Source organism: Chrysemys picta, chromosome 10 (genome assembly GCF_011386835.1).
Source record: "Chrysemys picta bellii isolate R12L10 chromosome 10, ASM1138683v2, whole genome shotgun sequence".
NCBI lineage: Eukaryota > Metazoa > Chordata > Testudines > Emydidae > Chrysemys > Chrysemys picta.
This window is the reverse complement of record NC_088800.1, coordinates 39456132-39471270: the sequence shown is the minus strand read 5'-3', so window position 1 is coordinate 39471270 and position 15139 is coordinate 39456132. Positions and strand designations below refer to the sequence as shown.

General features: G+C 52.6%; 1 protein-coding gene across 2 annotated transcripts in view; it reads left to right on the top strand.

Moving 5' to 3' along the window:
• CSK (C-terminal Src kinase) overlaps window positions 1-15139 on the top strand; it is a 61260-nt gene that overhangs the window by 21790 nt on the left and 24331 nt on the right. The window contains exon 1 of one of the 2 annotated variants that reach the window (XM_042843702.2): window positions 11947-12094. The exons of the other annotated variant lie outside the window; for it this stretch is intronic. Within the exon in view, the coding sequence (XP_042699636.1) occupies window positions 12041-12094 (54 nt within the window). The 5' untranslated portion in view covers window positions 11947-12040. Of the gene's footprint in view, window positions 1-11946; window positions 12095-15139 lie in introns of those variants that run through there. 2 annotated transcript variants of the gene reach the window in all.

The following is a 15139-nucleotide window of genomic DNA, read 5'->3' as shown; positions in this document are numbered from 1 at the left end:
GGATTTTCACTCTGATGTTAGAACAGGGATACACCACACCACACCACACCACTCCCCCCCTCTCCCCCCCAACCAAAAAACCAAGAGAAGGTTTTTATCAAATACCCAACATCTCCATTTTTTTTTGCTGTGTAGACAAATTGTTGTTTTTTTGTGGTGGGGCTGGTGGCTGGGTGGTTTGACTAGCCTTTTATTTTGTGTTTGAGCAGAACCCGACGCACTGGTGACCTGATTCTGTTCTGTGTAAGTTCTTGAGCTTGGGCTCTTACCCCAGGGCGGGGGGTGGGGGCTCCAGCTGTGAGCCCAGTGCCTAGCTGACAGCCCCAGCTCCATTTGCACATCAGGGAACCTACCTGAAATTGTGAAATTGACATTCTTGTCAGTTTCACAGCTCCAGCTGTGAGCCCCACCTGCTGCTCTGAGCCAGGCAGCTGTGAAACTGACAAGAATGACAGTCAACAGCTGATGTAAGTAACAGTCTCTACAAAGCCACTGCATCACCCTAACTACACCGACATACGCACTGGTGGAGTTATGTCCGTGTAGGAGGCCACTTACTTTAGCAGAAGCAGCATTCTGGTGTAGACACTGACATAATTAAGTCAATGTAAGATGCCTTACATCAGCCTAACCCTGTAGTGTGGACCAAGCCATAGGGCTTGTCTACACTGGCAGTTAACAGCGCTGCAACTTTCTCGCTCAGGGGTGTGAAAAGACACCCCCTGAGTGCAGCAAGTTGCAGCTCTGTAAAGTGCCAGTGTAAACAGTGCCCCAGCGCTGGGAGCCGCGCCCCTCGTAGAAGTGATTTTTTTTAGAGCACCGCGACCACACAAGGCACGTTAAAGTGCTGCCACGGCAGAGCTTTAGCATTGCCAGTGTAGATGAGCCCATAGTAATGCTCCTGTAATCACCTTCACTAGGAGATCATCTGGGGGAATTGGTGTCTTCAGAGGGGGCTGATTGACAGATTTGGAATCTTTTAAAGAAACCAACTTTAAAAATTTTTTTTGATTAAAAGCTTTTTTTAACTCATAAAAATGAGCCATAATTAGTCTAAAATCAGGGGGAAACCCTTGCAAACAGGACACCCTGAATATATTTAGTACTTGCAGCGTGGGTGAGGTTAGTGCTGCTATGGGAGACTTAACTTTTCATTTCCTGATGCCTGTGTGGTCAGATTGTAAACTCAACGTAGATCTTTGCATTCAAAGAGCAGTTCTGCTCTGCAAAAGGCACCGTGGGCTTCCGCAGCGATCGTGCCTACGTGATTTCAGATCAAGCTTGCTCGGTTTGAGGTCTCAAGTTGAGTTTGCAGGGCTTGCAGTTAGACAAACTTTTTTTTTTTTAAACTTGCAAATTCAAGTTGTGATCTTTATAGCTTGTGCACTGTCTTTAGTTAGAAAGATGCTGCAGACAGAAGCTTGTCAACAGTCCAGCTTGCTGTTAAAAAATTACTTTGGGCACAATAGTAACTGGATGTAACCTTGAATACAGATAAGGAGCAGACCTGTTCAGTAAAATGCTGGTTTTACACCATCACCTTGCTGCCCATGAGCACAGTTTAAAAGTCATGGAACTGGCCCATTTAATAGTGACAGCTCTTGGCCTGCACCACGCCATGATCTCAGATACTGCAGGTGCAAGGGCTTATGGGAGCTGAATGAGAGCAGTAGAGAAGATATCATGCAATCAAACACTGCACAGCTATTCTGAAAACCTGCTGAGGAGCATGGTAACCATACAGGGGCACACAGAGCCTGGTGGTTGGAATGTCCTGGCTGTCGGGGGAGGGGAGAAATTCCAAATCTTTTAGATATTTGCAATTTTTTTTCTGCTTCTGACAGAATGAATCTTTCTGTAAATGCCACCCAAATGTTTGTGGCTCTATTAGCCAAAGCCGGCTGTTGTAACCGTTGCTTGGTGAGATGGCCACGTAGAAAACTGTCTCCAAACAAGAGCAGCAGCAGACATGCATGCTCCATGTTCTTCTTTCTTCACTCGCGGCAGGGCCTGATCCCTCAAGGTGCCGAGCGCCCAACCCCTGCAGGAGTCGAGGGCATAGAGCGCCTCCTCTGGATGTTAATGCCCACACCTGATGGGGGAGCATTTAATGGCAACATTATTTAAGCACTGGTAATGGAAAGAACAAAACCTCCGAGATTGTAAACGCTTTGGGGCAGGGACTGTCTTTTTGTTCTGTGTTTGAAGAGCGCCTAGCGACATGGGATCCCGATCCATGGCTGGGGCTGGTAGGTGCTACTGCAGTGCAAATAATAAGAGGGAAGTTGAACTATGTGACTCTCTTGCTGCGGGCAGGCCCCAGGGGTAGTTCTAGGGACCCTGCGGGGTTAATCCTATTTTCAAGTGCCCTGATGTCTGCAGTGATTAAAACTGGAGAATCCCCCTCCCCCCAGTCAGAATGGCAGTGACGGTGGGGATTTTTGCCTTTTTCTGCAGCATGTGGGTGCTAGTTACTTGCCAGGATTATTTGAGTATCTCTCACGTAATCATTTCCTTGCCATTGCGGGGACTGGTGTACCTGGATCCCTCCTACTCTCTGCCTGTGGTACATAATAGTCTAGTCTCCTGTGGGATGTAATATATTGGTCTAATTTCCAGTGTTGGGTTTTGTGTGCAGGTGCTGGGCCTGGCGTTGGTGGCCTGTGGTAGACAGGTCTGACAGAATTGTCTGCTGTTCCCTTCTGTCCTTAGATTCTGACTCTAAGGCCTTGTCTACACTTGAGTTCTGCACGTATAGCTATACGGGGCAAACCCTCCAGTGTGGATGCATTTTCTAACCCCACCTCTCCAAATGGCATTAACTATGCCACAAACGCTCTTCTGTCGGTGTAGCTGCGTCTGCACTGGGGGTTTTGCCAGCATAGCCTTGTTGACTTGGGGATGTGGTGGGGTTTTTTTTTTATAAATTGGTGCTAAGTTTTAAACATTGCAGTTGTAGCAGCATATCAGTGCATTTGCTAGTGCAGCTTTTACCAGTTTGGTGAGTGAAATAAACTAGATCAGCAAAAGTGCTTTGATCCCAGTATAACTGTCTCTACAGTAGGACTTTTACTGACATCACTCTGTTGGCAAACCCCCCATACCCTTTACTGACATTGCTGTTCTAGTGAAACATTTTAAGTTGAGGGTGTGTCTGTACTACAGCGGCACAGCTTCCTCCATTGACCGAAGGGTTTCTCCATCAATACGGTTAATCAAGCTTTCCAAGAAGTGATAACTAGATCAACGGAAGAATTCCGCCATCCACCTAGCTGCATCTACAGACATGGGAGTTAAGTTGACCTAACTGTTGCACAGGGCATTAAATTTTTCACAGGCCTGAGCGATGTAGCTAGATCAACTTAAGTTTTAGGTGTAGACCAGACCATAGACAAGCCCTTAGTGTTTGCACTGGTGATAATGTGGTGGTTTTTGCATTCATGCTGCTGCTTGGGTGGGGACACTAGACTGGTCAATGTTACTTCCTGCATCTCATGGTGTTGTAATGTTTGGGTTGCTATAGCTGCAGGGATACACTTAAATAGAGAAACTCCAGTGACTTTTATTTAGATTTTCTGTGGGTAATTTTTTTTTAACTCCTTAAATAGCATTTTTTTGGAGAACAGCTGGTTGCAATCTGCATATTTCCAAAGCAATGTGTAGATCTGAGTCTACTGCAGTTTTGGGGCAGTTAATTTCCTTTACACCCGTGTTTGAAGTATGGAGGCAAGTAAGACACTGCCTAAAGTTGCACCAGTTTAATTAAAGGCAGGGCTTTAAACCAGTTAATTTAAACCAGTGCAAGACCTTTGTGGACACTCTGATTTAAACCTGGCATATATCGATTTGGGTTAAATGGATTCCTTATTGAGTTAATTCGGCACAAGTCCAGTTAAAGTTAAGTGTTCACAATAGAGTTTTGGGGCTGGTTTAACTAAAATCTGGTTTTAAATTAACTGAAAGTTAAACAGATGCAAGGTTGAATGTAGACGAAACTTCAGGAAAACGATTGACATTAGGCGTAAGAGATGAGTTCAGAGATCATTAATTTAAAAGGCACCAGTGAACCCGGAAGGGAAGAATTTCACTTCTGTCTGATTCCACAGATTCCCACACCCTGTTGCTCTCTCCCAGAATAGTAGTTCTGTGTTGCTCGAAAGCTTGTCCTTTCCACCCGCAGAAGTTGGTCCAATAAAAAATACTGCCTCACCCACCTTCTCTCTAATATCTTGGGACCGACATGGCTGCGTACAAAGATAGTAACTGGCAATCATTTATATTACTAACTGGCTAGTAGTAGCCTAATGGCAGGACACTTTGAGTGTCACATTCACTGCTATTCTGTTACTGCTTGCTTTCAATACATAGGAAAAGGTGGAGATCATTTGTGCTCCCTGTTTATCTACAGCTGTCACCCAGTTAGCACCCTGTTAAGTTACCAAGCCTGCAGTGACTTCCTCAAACCACTGCACTCTGCAGCCTTCAGCCTACTCCACAGCACAGTGCTGGAAAGGGCAGTCTGCATTTCTCAAGGTACACATGCTTCTCCACGATCACACACACAAGTGTCAGGGAGAGGGGTTTTCACCCGCCCCTAGAGGGGCACAGCCCTTCATATCACTGCCACAGCTCTTCCAAGCTGCTCCAGCTAATTCCTCCGCCACGCAGTCTAGCTACACCTAACACAGCGGTCGCAGCTGCAATGCATGCAAATAATTCCCAGTGGCACTGCCAGCTCCGGTGGGGCAGAGGTAAGGCTGTGTGGGCGTGTAGCGTAACTCTTCATTTCCTTGTTTTCCGATGTTTGAGCTGGATGCTGTGGTAGGGCAACTTTACCTCTTTGTTAAAGAAGGGCTTTTGGTCAGTGAATTAGTGCTGAAAAATCCTGGCCACGGGCTGCAAAGAAAAGCAATGCAGCCCATTTATATGGGGACAGTGGCCAGAGGTGATGCATGGGGAGGGGGGCATGCAGGCTCACGTCCCCCCTCACCCTCCCAGATTTGCTGCTTGGCTTGGACTGAGCATGCTCACACAGATTGAGCATGCTCTGTAACACTGCTGAAGCCGGCCGCCCTCACTCTGCCCCTCACCTCCCCATTGGCAGGCACAGGTTGTCTCTGACAGTGGCTGTCTTTTTTTTTGAGGGAGCGATATTTAAATACACAATGAAAACAACCTCTTCTGAGTCTCTGTCTTTTCCCACTCGCTGAAGTGCAGAGGGAATTTCCTCTAGTCTCATTAAGTGACAGAGATTCCTGCCAAACTAGCAGCCTCCGGGTTCTTCAAGTCTTAGGGCTTGTCTGCATTAGGAAAAATGGTGAATTTTTTAACATGTGTTCACTACCAGTGTAATCAGAACGATTTGTATTTTAGCACTTGTTAGGAGGTAGGGCCAATGCTAGAGGGGAGCCTAAGGTTTTCCTTGACTAGCTAATGTGTTAAAACTACAACTTGCCCGTCTTTGGTGAGGTTTAATGCAGGTTAACTAACGCACCTTTTTTTTTTTTCTTTTCCCCGTGTAAACATGGCCTCGGGGTTTATAAGTTACATTGACAAGCTTAGGTCACTGGAGCTCTGTCTGGGTGCGAGGCCTGGATCTGATTGCAGGATGGGGGCCTTGGCTTGCAAATTCTTTGACGCAAGGGTATTCTTCCTGTATGTCTGTACAGCACCGAGCACATTGAGTCTCCTGATCTGGCTGAGGTATGGCCCCTCCCAGGCGGTGTCTATTTCCCAGGCACACGTTGCTCAATGGAGTATTTTTTTGTTCTCTCTTTATTTAGTAGGAGTTCTTCCTTTCTCCCCATCCTGTCCCCAACCACACTGATCGGCCTGGAAAGGGACCGAGACCTGCTCCGTTATCCTTGGGTATTTCCCGTTGTCCCATCCTCTGCCTGGCTGCAGCGTTAACAGCCCAGCCACCAGCCAGCGGGAGGGACAACTGGCTCCTTTATCTACCTGCTGCTGCACCTTGCAGCTGGTGGCTCCAGTGAGTCCCCAGAGCTGCCTGCTTGCCTTCCAGATGCAGCAGATCCCTTGCAATGACCCCAGCCTCGGTAGGAGGTTAACGATGGGTTAATGGTCCTGTGTCTCTGTGCTGATATTGGCCATTCCCAGAGACTGGACAGGGAGAAGGGTAGAAGCAAAGCCTTCTGAGCAATGCTTGGGAAATCTCCCAGAGGATTAGCAGCAGCTGTACGGTGCTCGCATGGGGAAAGAGGGCTGAAATCCTCATGACTTTCCTATAGAAGAGAGGCATCAGGTCAGCCAGGCCGTGTCTCAGGGCCAGTGTGGGATCATCCCCCTCCGGGTATGTTCTGGGCTTGAAGTCCCAGGGCTTCCATACCACAGCAGCTAGCAAGTTGTGTCTCCGCTCCCCCCGAGATTCAACAAATTCCATCACATTGCACCTAAGTAACATGCCTGTGTAGCCCCGTAAATGATCTCCCCCTCCCCCCTTAGCTGGCAGCATACAGCTAAGACATTCAGCTCTTTTAATCTTCTCTGATAAATTCCCCCCAGCCCTGGATCACGTCTCTTGCCGCTCTCCCTCCAGGAAGCAGTTGGGTTCCCTGCTGTGCTATTTCCTTGCTTTGGGGCCCGTGTTCCATGGGCCTTTTGGCCCTTCCTGGCTCCTGTCACGGGCTCTCCAGAGCCACAACGCTCCAGTCAGAGGTGCCTGTGAACAGCGCATCCTCTGCCCACCCCTCCCTGGCTGGTTATGCGCACACTCTCCTCCTCTTCGGGTCAGGTCGCAGGGCATCACCGGTGATCCCTCCCAGCTGTGACTAATGGCTCCCCCGCATTCCCCCAGTCAGGCTGTTGCATCATGCTTGACACTGCCATTTTGTCTGACAAGCTTCATTGGGCCTCTGCATTAGACCTTCCCATCCCACCCAGCGGCTGTGACGTTCCTTCCTCCAGCTGATCCCTTTCCTCCCCGCATCTTCTGCTGCTTTTGTTCCTGGATTCTGGATTTCTTTTGGACACCCACCACTAAGAGGTCTTTGCTGCCTTCCCTGTGCTCTGGATCCCTTCAGAAACCTGCCTGCTCTCCCCCAGACTGAGCTCCCTGCTCCCTCCATCACACGGCAGGGAAAGCTGGCCTCAGCTAGCATCAGTTGCTGTGGGTCAGTAGCATGTAACTGTGAGCCTGCTCCACGCTGCTGGGGAGAGGAGAAATGTATAGAGGGCCTGGGGTGGGGGGAAATCACCTCGCCTGTGCGAAGGGCTGTGAGCGGTGTCTCCTCCACATGCCGAGACCAGGGTTGTGTCCCCACATTGACACCCCCCGCCCTCCCTCTCCAAACTCCCAAACCTGCTGTCTCTTGGGGGTTCCAGGCCCTAGGGGGAGAGATCCATAGGGAACCTTAGGAGCTGGAAACTAGTGTTTGAGAAGAGCCTGCCCTGCTCTGGGGAGGTGAGGAGCTTGAGAACTTCGCTGCTCAGCTGCAGAAATTCCAGCCTCTCCCATTTCCTCTCCCCCCTCCTTCCCCCCGTGAAAAAATCCACCCTTGGGGCTAAACTAGCCCAGGTGAGCACGCCAGGCTGCCTAGGATAGCCGTGGAGTGGGGGAGGAGGAGAGCTGCTGGCTGATGTGTTAAACCGTGGCTCCTTTATAAGCAGAGACGGGTGGCTGGGCTGAGAGCTTGGCTGGGGGAGTGGGTGTGAAGCTGCTGCCTGGCTCCTTCCCCAACTCTGAACGCGAGCTCTGTGAACAGCCAAGAGCTGGCGGGCACGATTTGTATCTCCAGAGGAGAGCGCTGGGCAGTGACGCAGGCTGGGTGAAAATGATGCCGTCAGCACAAAATGCACCCAGAGTCTGGCGGCAGCTGGGCTGGAGCCTTTCAGCTCATGGGGCAGGGGTAGAGCACACTGCCTGCGTTTGGCACTTGGAGACCAAGTCAGGAGGCACATTGGAAATGGCCAAAATTGCTGTTCCCCAGAAGGGCAGCGTTGAACAATGGTGAGAGAACAGCACTGGGTGCAAGGATCCTGGGGCCTTGAGGAGGAGCCGCTTCTCACTCTGTGCATTGGTTTCCACGCCTGCGGAGGGGGGATGATTACACTTGCCCCCCGCATAGGGACACTGCCAGGTTGGGTAAAGGCTGGTAAATTTAAGTGCTTTGATGCTGTGCCAGCTCTGAGCGTTCTGGCAGTAAATTGCAGGCTCCAAACTGGTACAGGGAGGGCGAGGAGCATTTCCTGGGGATCGACCCACAATCGAGAATCTGGTCCCCCTTGGGCAGCCCAGTGGCGCCTGGTTCTCGATCTGGAGCTGTGCACACAGCCCTTCTCCCAGGATGGCTTGGAGACATGCCTGCAGCCTGGGAACAGCCACTGGAATGGGGAGGGGGTTCACCTGACCAGCATCTGATGGGCTGGCCCAGCTTGGACCGCCTCACGCAGAGGGGGCACTGGGAAGGGAGGGAGAGTGTATCCTCCAGCACACTTCTCACTGCTCCGTCTTTTTCTGCTCCATCTCTCCCTGCTGGAGCCTGGCCACCCCAACAAGCAAAGAGACCTCCAGGCCTCACCCTCCCATGCTGCTCCTGCGCCGCGGCGGCTGGCGTCTCCGTGCTGTGCTTGCTCCTATGTTCCTAGGAGGAGGTGCAGCCGGATCAGAAGGCTGCAATCCTGGGGAGCGCACTGAGCTGCAGCTCAGATGACGCCACTGGGTCTGAGTGCTGCTGTTGCCTGGGTGACGGAGCCGCCTCTTGGCACGGCCAGTTCCTGGGTGCCACGCTGTGACACAGCATGGGAGTACGGGATGGGGTTGCATCTCGGTGCGGCTGGGTGCCATAGCAGGAAGAAACCATGTCTGGGTGCTGCTGGGTGCCATGCCATGAGGGGGCCCCGTCTGGCCCTGCTGGGTGTTGCATGGGAGCAGGGTGAGCAATGAAGCAGTGTCTGTGCTGGGTGCCGGGCTGTTATGTCACACGCCTGCATCTTGGCTCCGGTCTCTTCCTCCCTGCGGTGCAGCCCCCCCCTCACAACCCTTGTCTCAGTTCCCCTTTCCCTAGTATTTTTAGCCCTCAAGAGCAGCTGTCGTCGGGGCTGTGAAGAGCTGCTGCTTGGAGGCTTCATACTGCCCTAAATCTGCCCTATAAATTAATAAAGACTTTTCTATTTTTGTGCGGCCACTGCCCTTTGTTTCCCATCTCGCTGGCTTCCAGAGCATTCGGGGGGCGGAGGGGAGTGTCCCGCAGCAGGCGGCATGAAGGGAACAGGGGAGTCTGCATTTCTGGGGCAGTTGGGGTTGTCGTGTCCTGTCCCCTCTGTAGCCTGGGGGTTACCCTGCCGTTCCAGGGAAAGACATGTGCACTGAGCTTTGCCCCATTGAGGTCCCCAGAACCCAGGAAGAGGGAATTAGCTTGTATTTAACCTCGGGGTAATGCCACACCCATTCCCTACGCTGCCCAAGAGCCCTACGCCTCTCTGCTCTCCATGTCAGTCTTGTGTGTGCAGTCACGTGGGCTTGTGACACCCAGGCAGAGCTGTCTGAATCCACGTTTCCCCATCCGTCTCCACTTTATTTCCCAACAAAAACCATCTTTAAATTCTCCACTCATTTATTCAAAAAACTCCATTTAATTCAAGCCAAACAACGGAGAAGGGGGTGTTACCCGACTAATGCAGAGACACGGGAGCCAGGACTCCTGGATTCTATTTCCAGCTTTGCCACCCACTCACTGTGTGACTATGGGCAAGTCTCTTAGCACCCTTCGTTTTACAAAGAGGGAAACTAAGGCTATCTCCCCACGTCCCAGAACTGCTGTGAGAACTAGGGCTTGTCTACAGAGGGAAAGTGACTGATTTAGATGTAGTAGAATAACTATACATGGATTAAGGCCAGAAGAGACCATTATGATCCTCTAGTCTGGCATGTGAAAGGTCAATGTCATTAACTCTCTAGCTACAGAGGAATAACTTCCTGCGTGGACAAACTATTCTGGAATAATTTCTCTGCTCGCAGACAGTTCTTCTCCTAGAGCCTGTCAATATTCCCAAGCGCAAAAGCCCGTAGTGAGTATTTGTGACCGTGTTTGGCGAGCTGCCGATGAAGGGGGGCGGGAGGGCAAAGTGTTGTTAAAGCACCTGTCTCAATCCTGCTCCTTGGGCATGTGTGTGCCGTGATCACAACCTGCGAGGTAGCTGTGTGCATGTAACGCACTAGGGAAAGGAGCCAGGCTTTGGAGTGGTCTTAGCGGGACAGAGGGTGGCACTGCACAGTGTTGTTCTTGCCTGTAACGAGACACCCTGTTGGGATGATTGATGCAATGGGGAGGGGAAGGTCCTGTAAAGCTGGGGGGTCCAGTTCGGAGATTAGCTCTGAATGGCACCCGCCCAGCACTCTTCACCCTAGATCTTAAAGCAGCTTGCAGAGTCGTCTCTGTTTTATAGATGGGGGAAACTGACTCACAGAGGGGAAGTGATGCCTGAGGCTGCAGTGAGTGCCCCTCTGCCTTACTTGTCTGGAAGCTTCCTCTTCCCCTCTGATTGCGGTGCTCAGCAACTGACTTTTGTCTGGCTGCTCCCTGGGTGCCGCTGGTTCTCTTTCTCTGGGCCCGGGCGGGTCTTTCTCCTCACCGCCTTTCTCCGGATAGTGGCATCTTCCTTGATGGTGATGGGTTTGTTGCCCCCTGGTGGCGAAATGTGGCTAGTGGCCATACAGAGGTGCTTTGTTGGCTGTGGTTACTGAAGCTGATGTCCTCAGACTCCTAGAAATGTACAGCTGGGAGGGACCTCTCTAGGTCATCTAGTCCAGCGCCCTGCGCTGAGGCAGGGCTGAGTGTACCTAGAGCAGCCCTGACAGGTGTTTGTCTAAAGACCAGGCTTTGTCTAGACTCGCAGAGCTGTATTGAGTGCAGGCAAGCCCCAGGGACACACACACACACTCTAGCCAGGTTTGTAGGTTGCACCTATCGCTAGGGTATCTGAGTGTGGCAGAGTTCAGAACCCAGAAAGGCCAAGGGTCTAATATTTCTCCCACCCAGCTGCCACAGAGGGGGGGTTGATATTCTTCTCCCTCCTTCTTCCTGCCACAACCCTGTTATTAGGTGTATTCCAGGAGCCCCGTCATGTTAGGCACTGTATGTAATGAGAGAGACTCCCCGGCCCAAAGAGTTTACAATCTAGACAAGGCCGAGGGCTGGTCTACACTAGGAACTTACCTCAGCATTGCTATACGTCTCTAGGGTGTGAAAAATCTGCATCCCGAGCGACCTAATTACCACCTCTCAGGGAGCTGGCTTACCCCTCCCGTCAGTGTAGGTAGGTAGTGTCTATGCTGAAATGCTACAGCAATGCAGCTGCAGCATATTAAGTGTTGACATCCCCAGACAAAGGGTGACGGGGGCAAGAGATGCACAGAAAAGAGCGACTCACCAGCAAGCCAGTGGCAGAGCTGGGTTTAGAACCCACCACCCCTGACTCACGGTCCAGTGCCCTAGCCACTGGTCCACACTGTCTCTCTGCCTTCAGTCCTGCTTGTTGCTTTTCCTAGCTGTGGCTGTGTGAATGCCCCGGAGAGTTCTGCACCTGGTTCTAAAGGCTGATCCCTGGGCTTCTCTCCAGGAAGATGGGAGCACAAGCAAATGTTGAGGGTTCTTTTTTGCTTAAAACTCCTCTGTTTGCACTTGCAAATTAGGCCCAGCCCTCGAGCTCCCGGGCAGGCTACTTGCCTGCTGCCCCTCTTTGTGGCAAAGTTCCTGGCATGCTGTGGCCAGCTGTGGGAGTTGGCATGAATCCTGGAGTCGAGCATTTCAAAGCCACTGCCTCTAAGTGCTTCAAAAATATGAAACGGCGAGAGGGGTGTGTGTGCATGTCGTTAATTAGCAGGATTCATATTAAAGTAGATCCTTAAAACTCTAAATTTCTGTGCCCATTGTAGCCTGGGAATGAGATTTCAGAGAGGGTCTTGTCTTCCCTTCGTCCCTGCTCCAGGGCCCTTGGCAGTGTTAAGTCAATACGGCTGCCGCTCGGCACCCACGCTTCGCCCACCCTGACGCTACGGCTCTGAGCGAGAAAGGCTCGTTTGATGCTTTGGCCAATGACATCATGCGTCTCCAGGGGTCAAGACGGCAAGAACAAAGTGAGGATTGTTACGAGTCCCACGCAGCAGGGGACTTATCCCAGCGCGGGGCCTCTCTCAGCCCGATGCAGAGTCAGGACCCCCTGAAGGGCTGCCCGCTCACTCTGGTTTAGGGAGAAATCCCACATGGTGAGGAGTCCCTGTCTGGTGCATGCTGGGTAGCGGAGACTTTTGAATCTCCTGGTCCAGTAGCTTCTCTTCCTTAGCTGTGCATTGGCTCGGTGCAGTAGAATACAGCAAGCCAGTGTCCAGCCCAGGAGCTGATTTAGTCTAAGGTGATGCCCCATCTGTTGCTGTCCATGGCATTGTGAACCGCAGTCACCTCATCTCTCAGGCACGAAGCTGCATTTCCATGTGCGTCCCGTTTCACCCGGGAACCTCGGTGGCTCCACGCGCTCGAGATGCCAATTGCTCTGCTGTTTGATTGTCAGTAGCACCTGGCGTCCGGCCCCAGGGCCGATGCACCTGCCGCAGTGGGAAGCTCTCCTCCCAGCTGTCTGGGTGATGAAGCAGATGCCTCCTAGCACCACATTTATTTATAGCAGGTTCTAGCTCTACTGTGCCGGGGACCTCCCCCTGGATGAGCGGCAGACACGCTGCAGAGACACTAAGTATAGCCGCCAGGGGCAGAGGGACGGGTGTCCTGGGTGGGAAGGGGAGAAGCAGCTGGCAAGCCTGTTGTGCCTTCTGGTCAGGTGGCCTTCAGCCAACAACAGGGCAAGCTTGATCTACGCTCTGGATTCAGAGATGAGAAAGGAGGGAAGGTGCCATTGGATACGCACCGGCAGAGGAGGGAAGGGGAAGTTGCCCCAACAGCCAGTGTGGGAGTTCAAGGTGAGGCAGCATACTGGCTCCCCGCAGCTCAGCTCCCCATCTGTACAATGTGGGGAATAGAAGTGCCCTGCCTCCCAGGGCTGTGTGAGGGGAAACGCGTCAAAGATCCGAGGTGCTCAGATACAGCAGTGATGGGGGGCCAGATAAGCACCTAGCCAGCGGCTGACACCTGAGACACTGGTCTCCCTGGCCCCATCTCAGGAGATCCCCCGTTATTGGAGATTTCAAGCTATTGAGGCCGCAGCAGCCCCTCCCCACTCGCGACCCACGCAGCTGTGTCTCCAGCTTCAGCCTCAAGCACTAGTGGCTCCGGAGTCTCCCAGGACAAAGAGAGGATGGCCACCAGGACTAGGTAGTCTGAGGTTAAAAATGAAGCAGCGGAGCTGGGGGACCCCCCCCCCCTCCTCCCCGCAAGGCTGCCTCTAGGCATCATAAAGAAGACTGGCCCGTGGTTTTGCTTTCCATTTGGGAGCTAGGAGTTGAGGCACCTGGATTCTATTTCCTGTTGTGCGATTGGTCATGCAGAGGATGTCAGTCGGACTAGTGTGTGACTCAGTTTCCCTGTCTGTAAGATGCGGGCGGGGGTAATGGCATTGATCTGTGGTAGCCCAACCCCCTTGCTGGGGTGTTGTGAGCTTTGGTTATTGGATCTATGGGGCGCCTCTTTGGTGCAGAGGTGGCAGTCAGTGTGGTGGGGGGAGGCTCAGGAGACTGGGAAGTTCTCGCCTAAGGGAGGTTTGCTCTGTGGATTCACCCTCCTCTTCCCAGTAGGCTTTGGGGGAGGGGTTATAGGGAGTTGCCTCCTCCCCTGATGGATCAGCCCCATCCCTCCCGCCCCCCTCCAGTTCCTGCAGCTGTTTCTTCTATTACGAGGAGCGGATTTTTCTCCATCTGTATTTGGCAAGCGCTGGCCTCAGGCTTGCCAGAGCACAGCTGACGTCACTGTCCCCTCGGCCTCCCCCAGCCAGGCTGCAGGGTGCGTTTCTAGCTGAGGTTAAGCCCGAGGGCCGTGTACCCTGGAGCTCTAAGGGCGTGATGCCTGTAGCATCTCTCACGTGCACAGATCTCTGGGGGTGGGGGAAGGGATCCTGAGTTGGCTCCCCCTTCTTCCTTCCCTCCCCCTCCCTCCCCCCCCCCCGCCGACCTGTTTGGTTTCAACCCCTGCACAGTTGACACCCAGCAAGCCGGAGTCTCGGGATGCCGCTGCCTGCTGGGCTTTGCAGCGGCAGGGTCCGTATGGGGATGTCTGGGAGTGTGAGGGGTCAGGTGGGCGTCCCAGAGCATGGAGTCAGAGTGTAAGAGGCTGGGAGAAGGATCTTTATAGGAACCAATCGGTTTGTGTGACAGTTCCCACACCTGCTGAGTCTCCCAGAGTTCTGTGTCGAAGGAATCTCTCTAAGAGATCCCCATACCCCACCAGCACCTTCATACGCACCCCAGTATAATCTCAGCCCACTGCTGTGGTTTCTGAGGGCCACGTGGCCAGAGCACTCGCCCCAGGCCAAATCGCTGGGCCATCCTTGCTCTTGGGGCTTACGAGGGAAAACCCCTCTGCTCTGGTCTGTCCTTTCTTCTCTTCTGTAGTGCATCAAGCATCCTCTAAGAGTGCCTGGTGCTGCTTCTCCGCACACATGTGCCTGTGCGCCAGTCTGTGAAAGTGGAGAGGCAGTGGGTGGAGGAAGATACCATTGGACAAAGTGATCTCAGAGCTCAAAGAATTCCAAGTGCCAGCAAGGAGCAATCTCTCTAGCATGGGTCAGGACTAGATAGACTAGTGTTAACAGTGGTTCAGGCAGGAGGTTGGAAGGAGGTGGCTCTTTCTCCCCATTGTGCTGAGTGGACAATGGTGGGATCAAGGTGTAAGATGGCGGCTGTAGTTCTGGCTGCTACGAGCAAGGGGTAGTCTCTCATTTTACCTGTGCAGCAGCTGATGGCTCCCTCCAGCCGGGAGCTCTGGTCTGCTGGGGGTGAGTGTCTGCCCCGACATGTGAGGGGCCCTGCCAGGCCTGTGCGGGTTTGGGACTGGACTGAGCTGATTGTGAGGGAGGGTTCTCCCATGCTGCGGGGCGGGGGGGGTGCTACTTAGTGATGGGAGGGTAACATTAATGTGGCTGGACTGGGGGCATGAGTTTCCAATCCCCTGTCCAGCCCCACCCCACCTCCAGGCTCCAGCTGCCTGTTTACAAGTGGCTTGCTGCAGCCCCAGGGCAA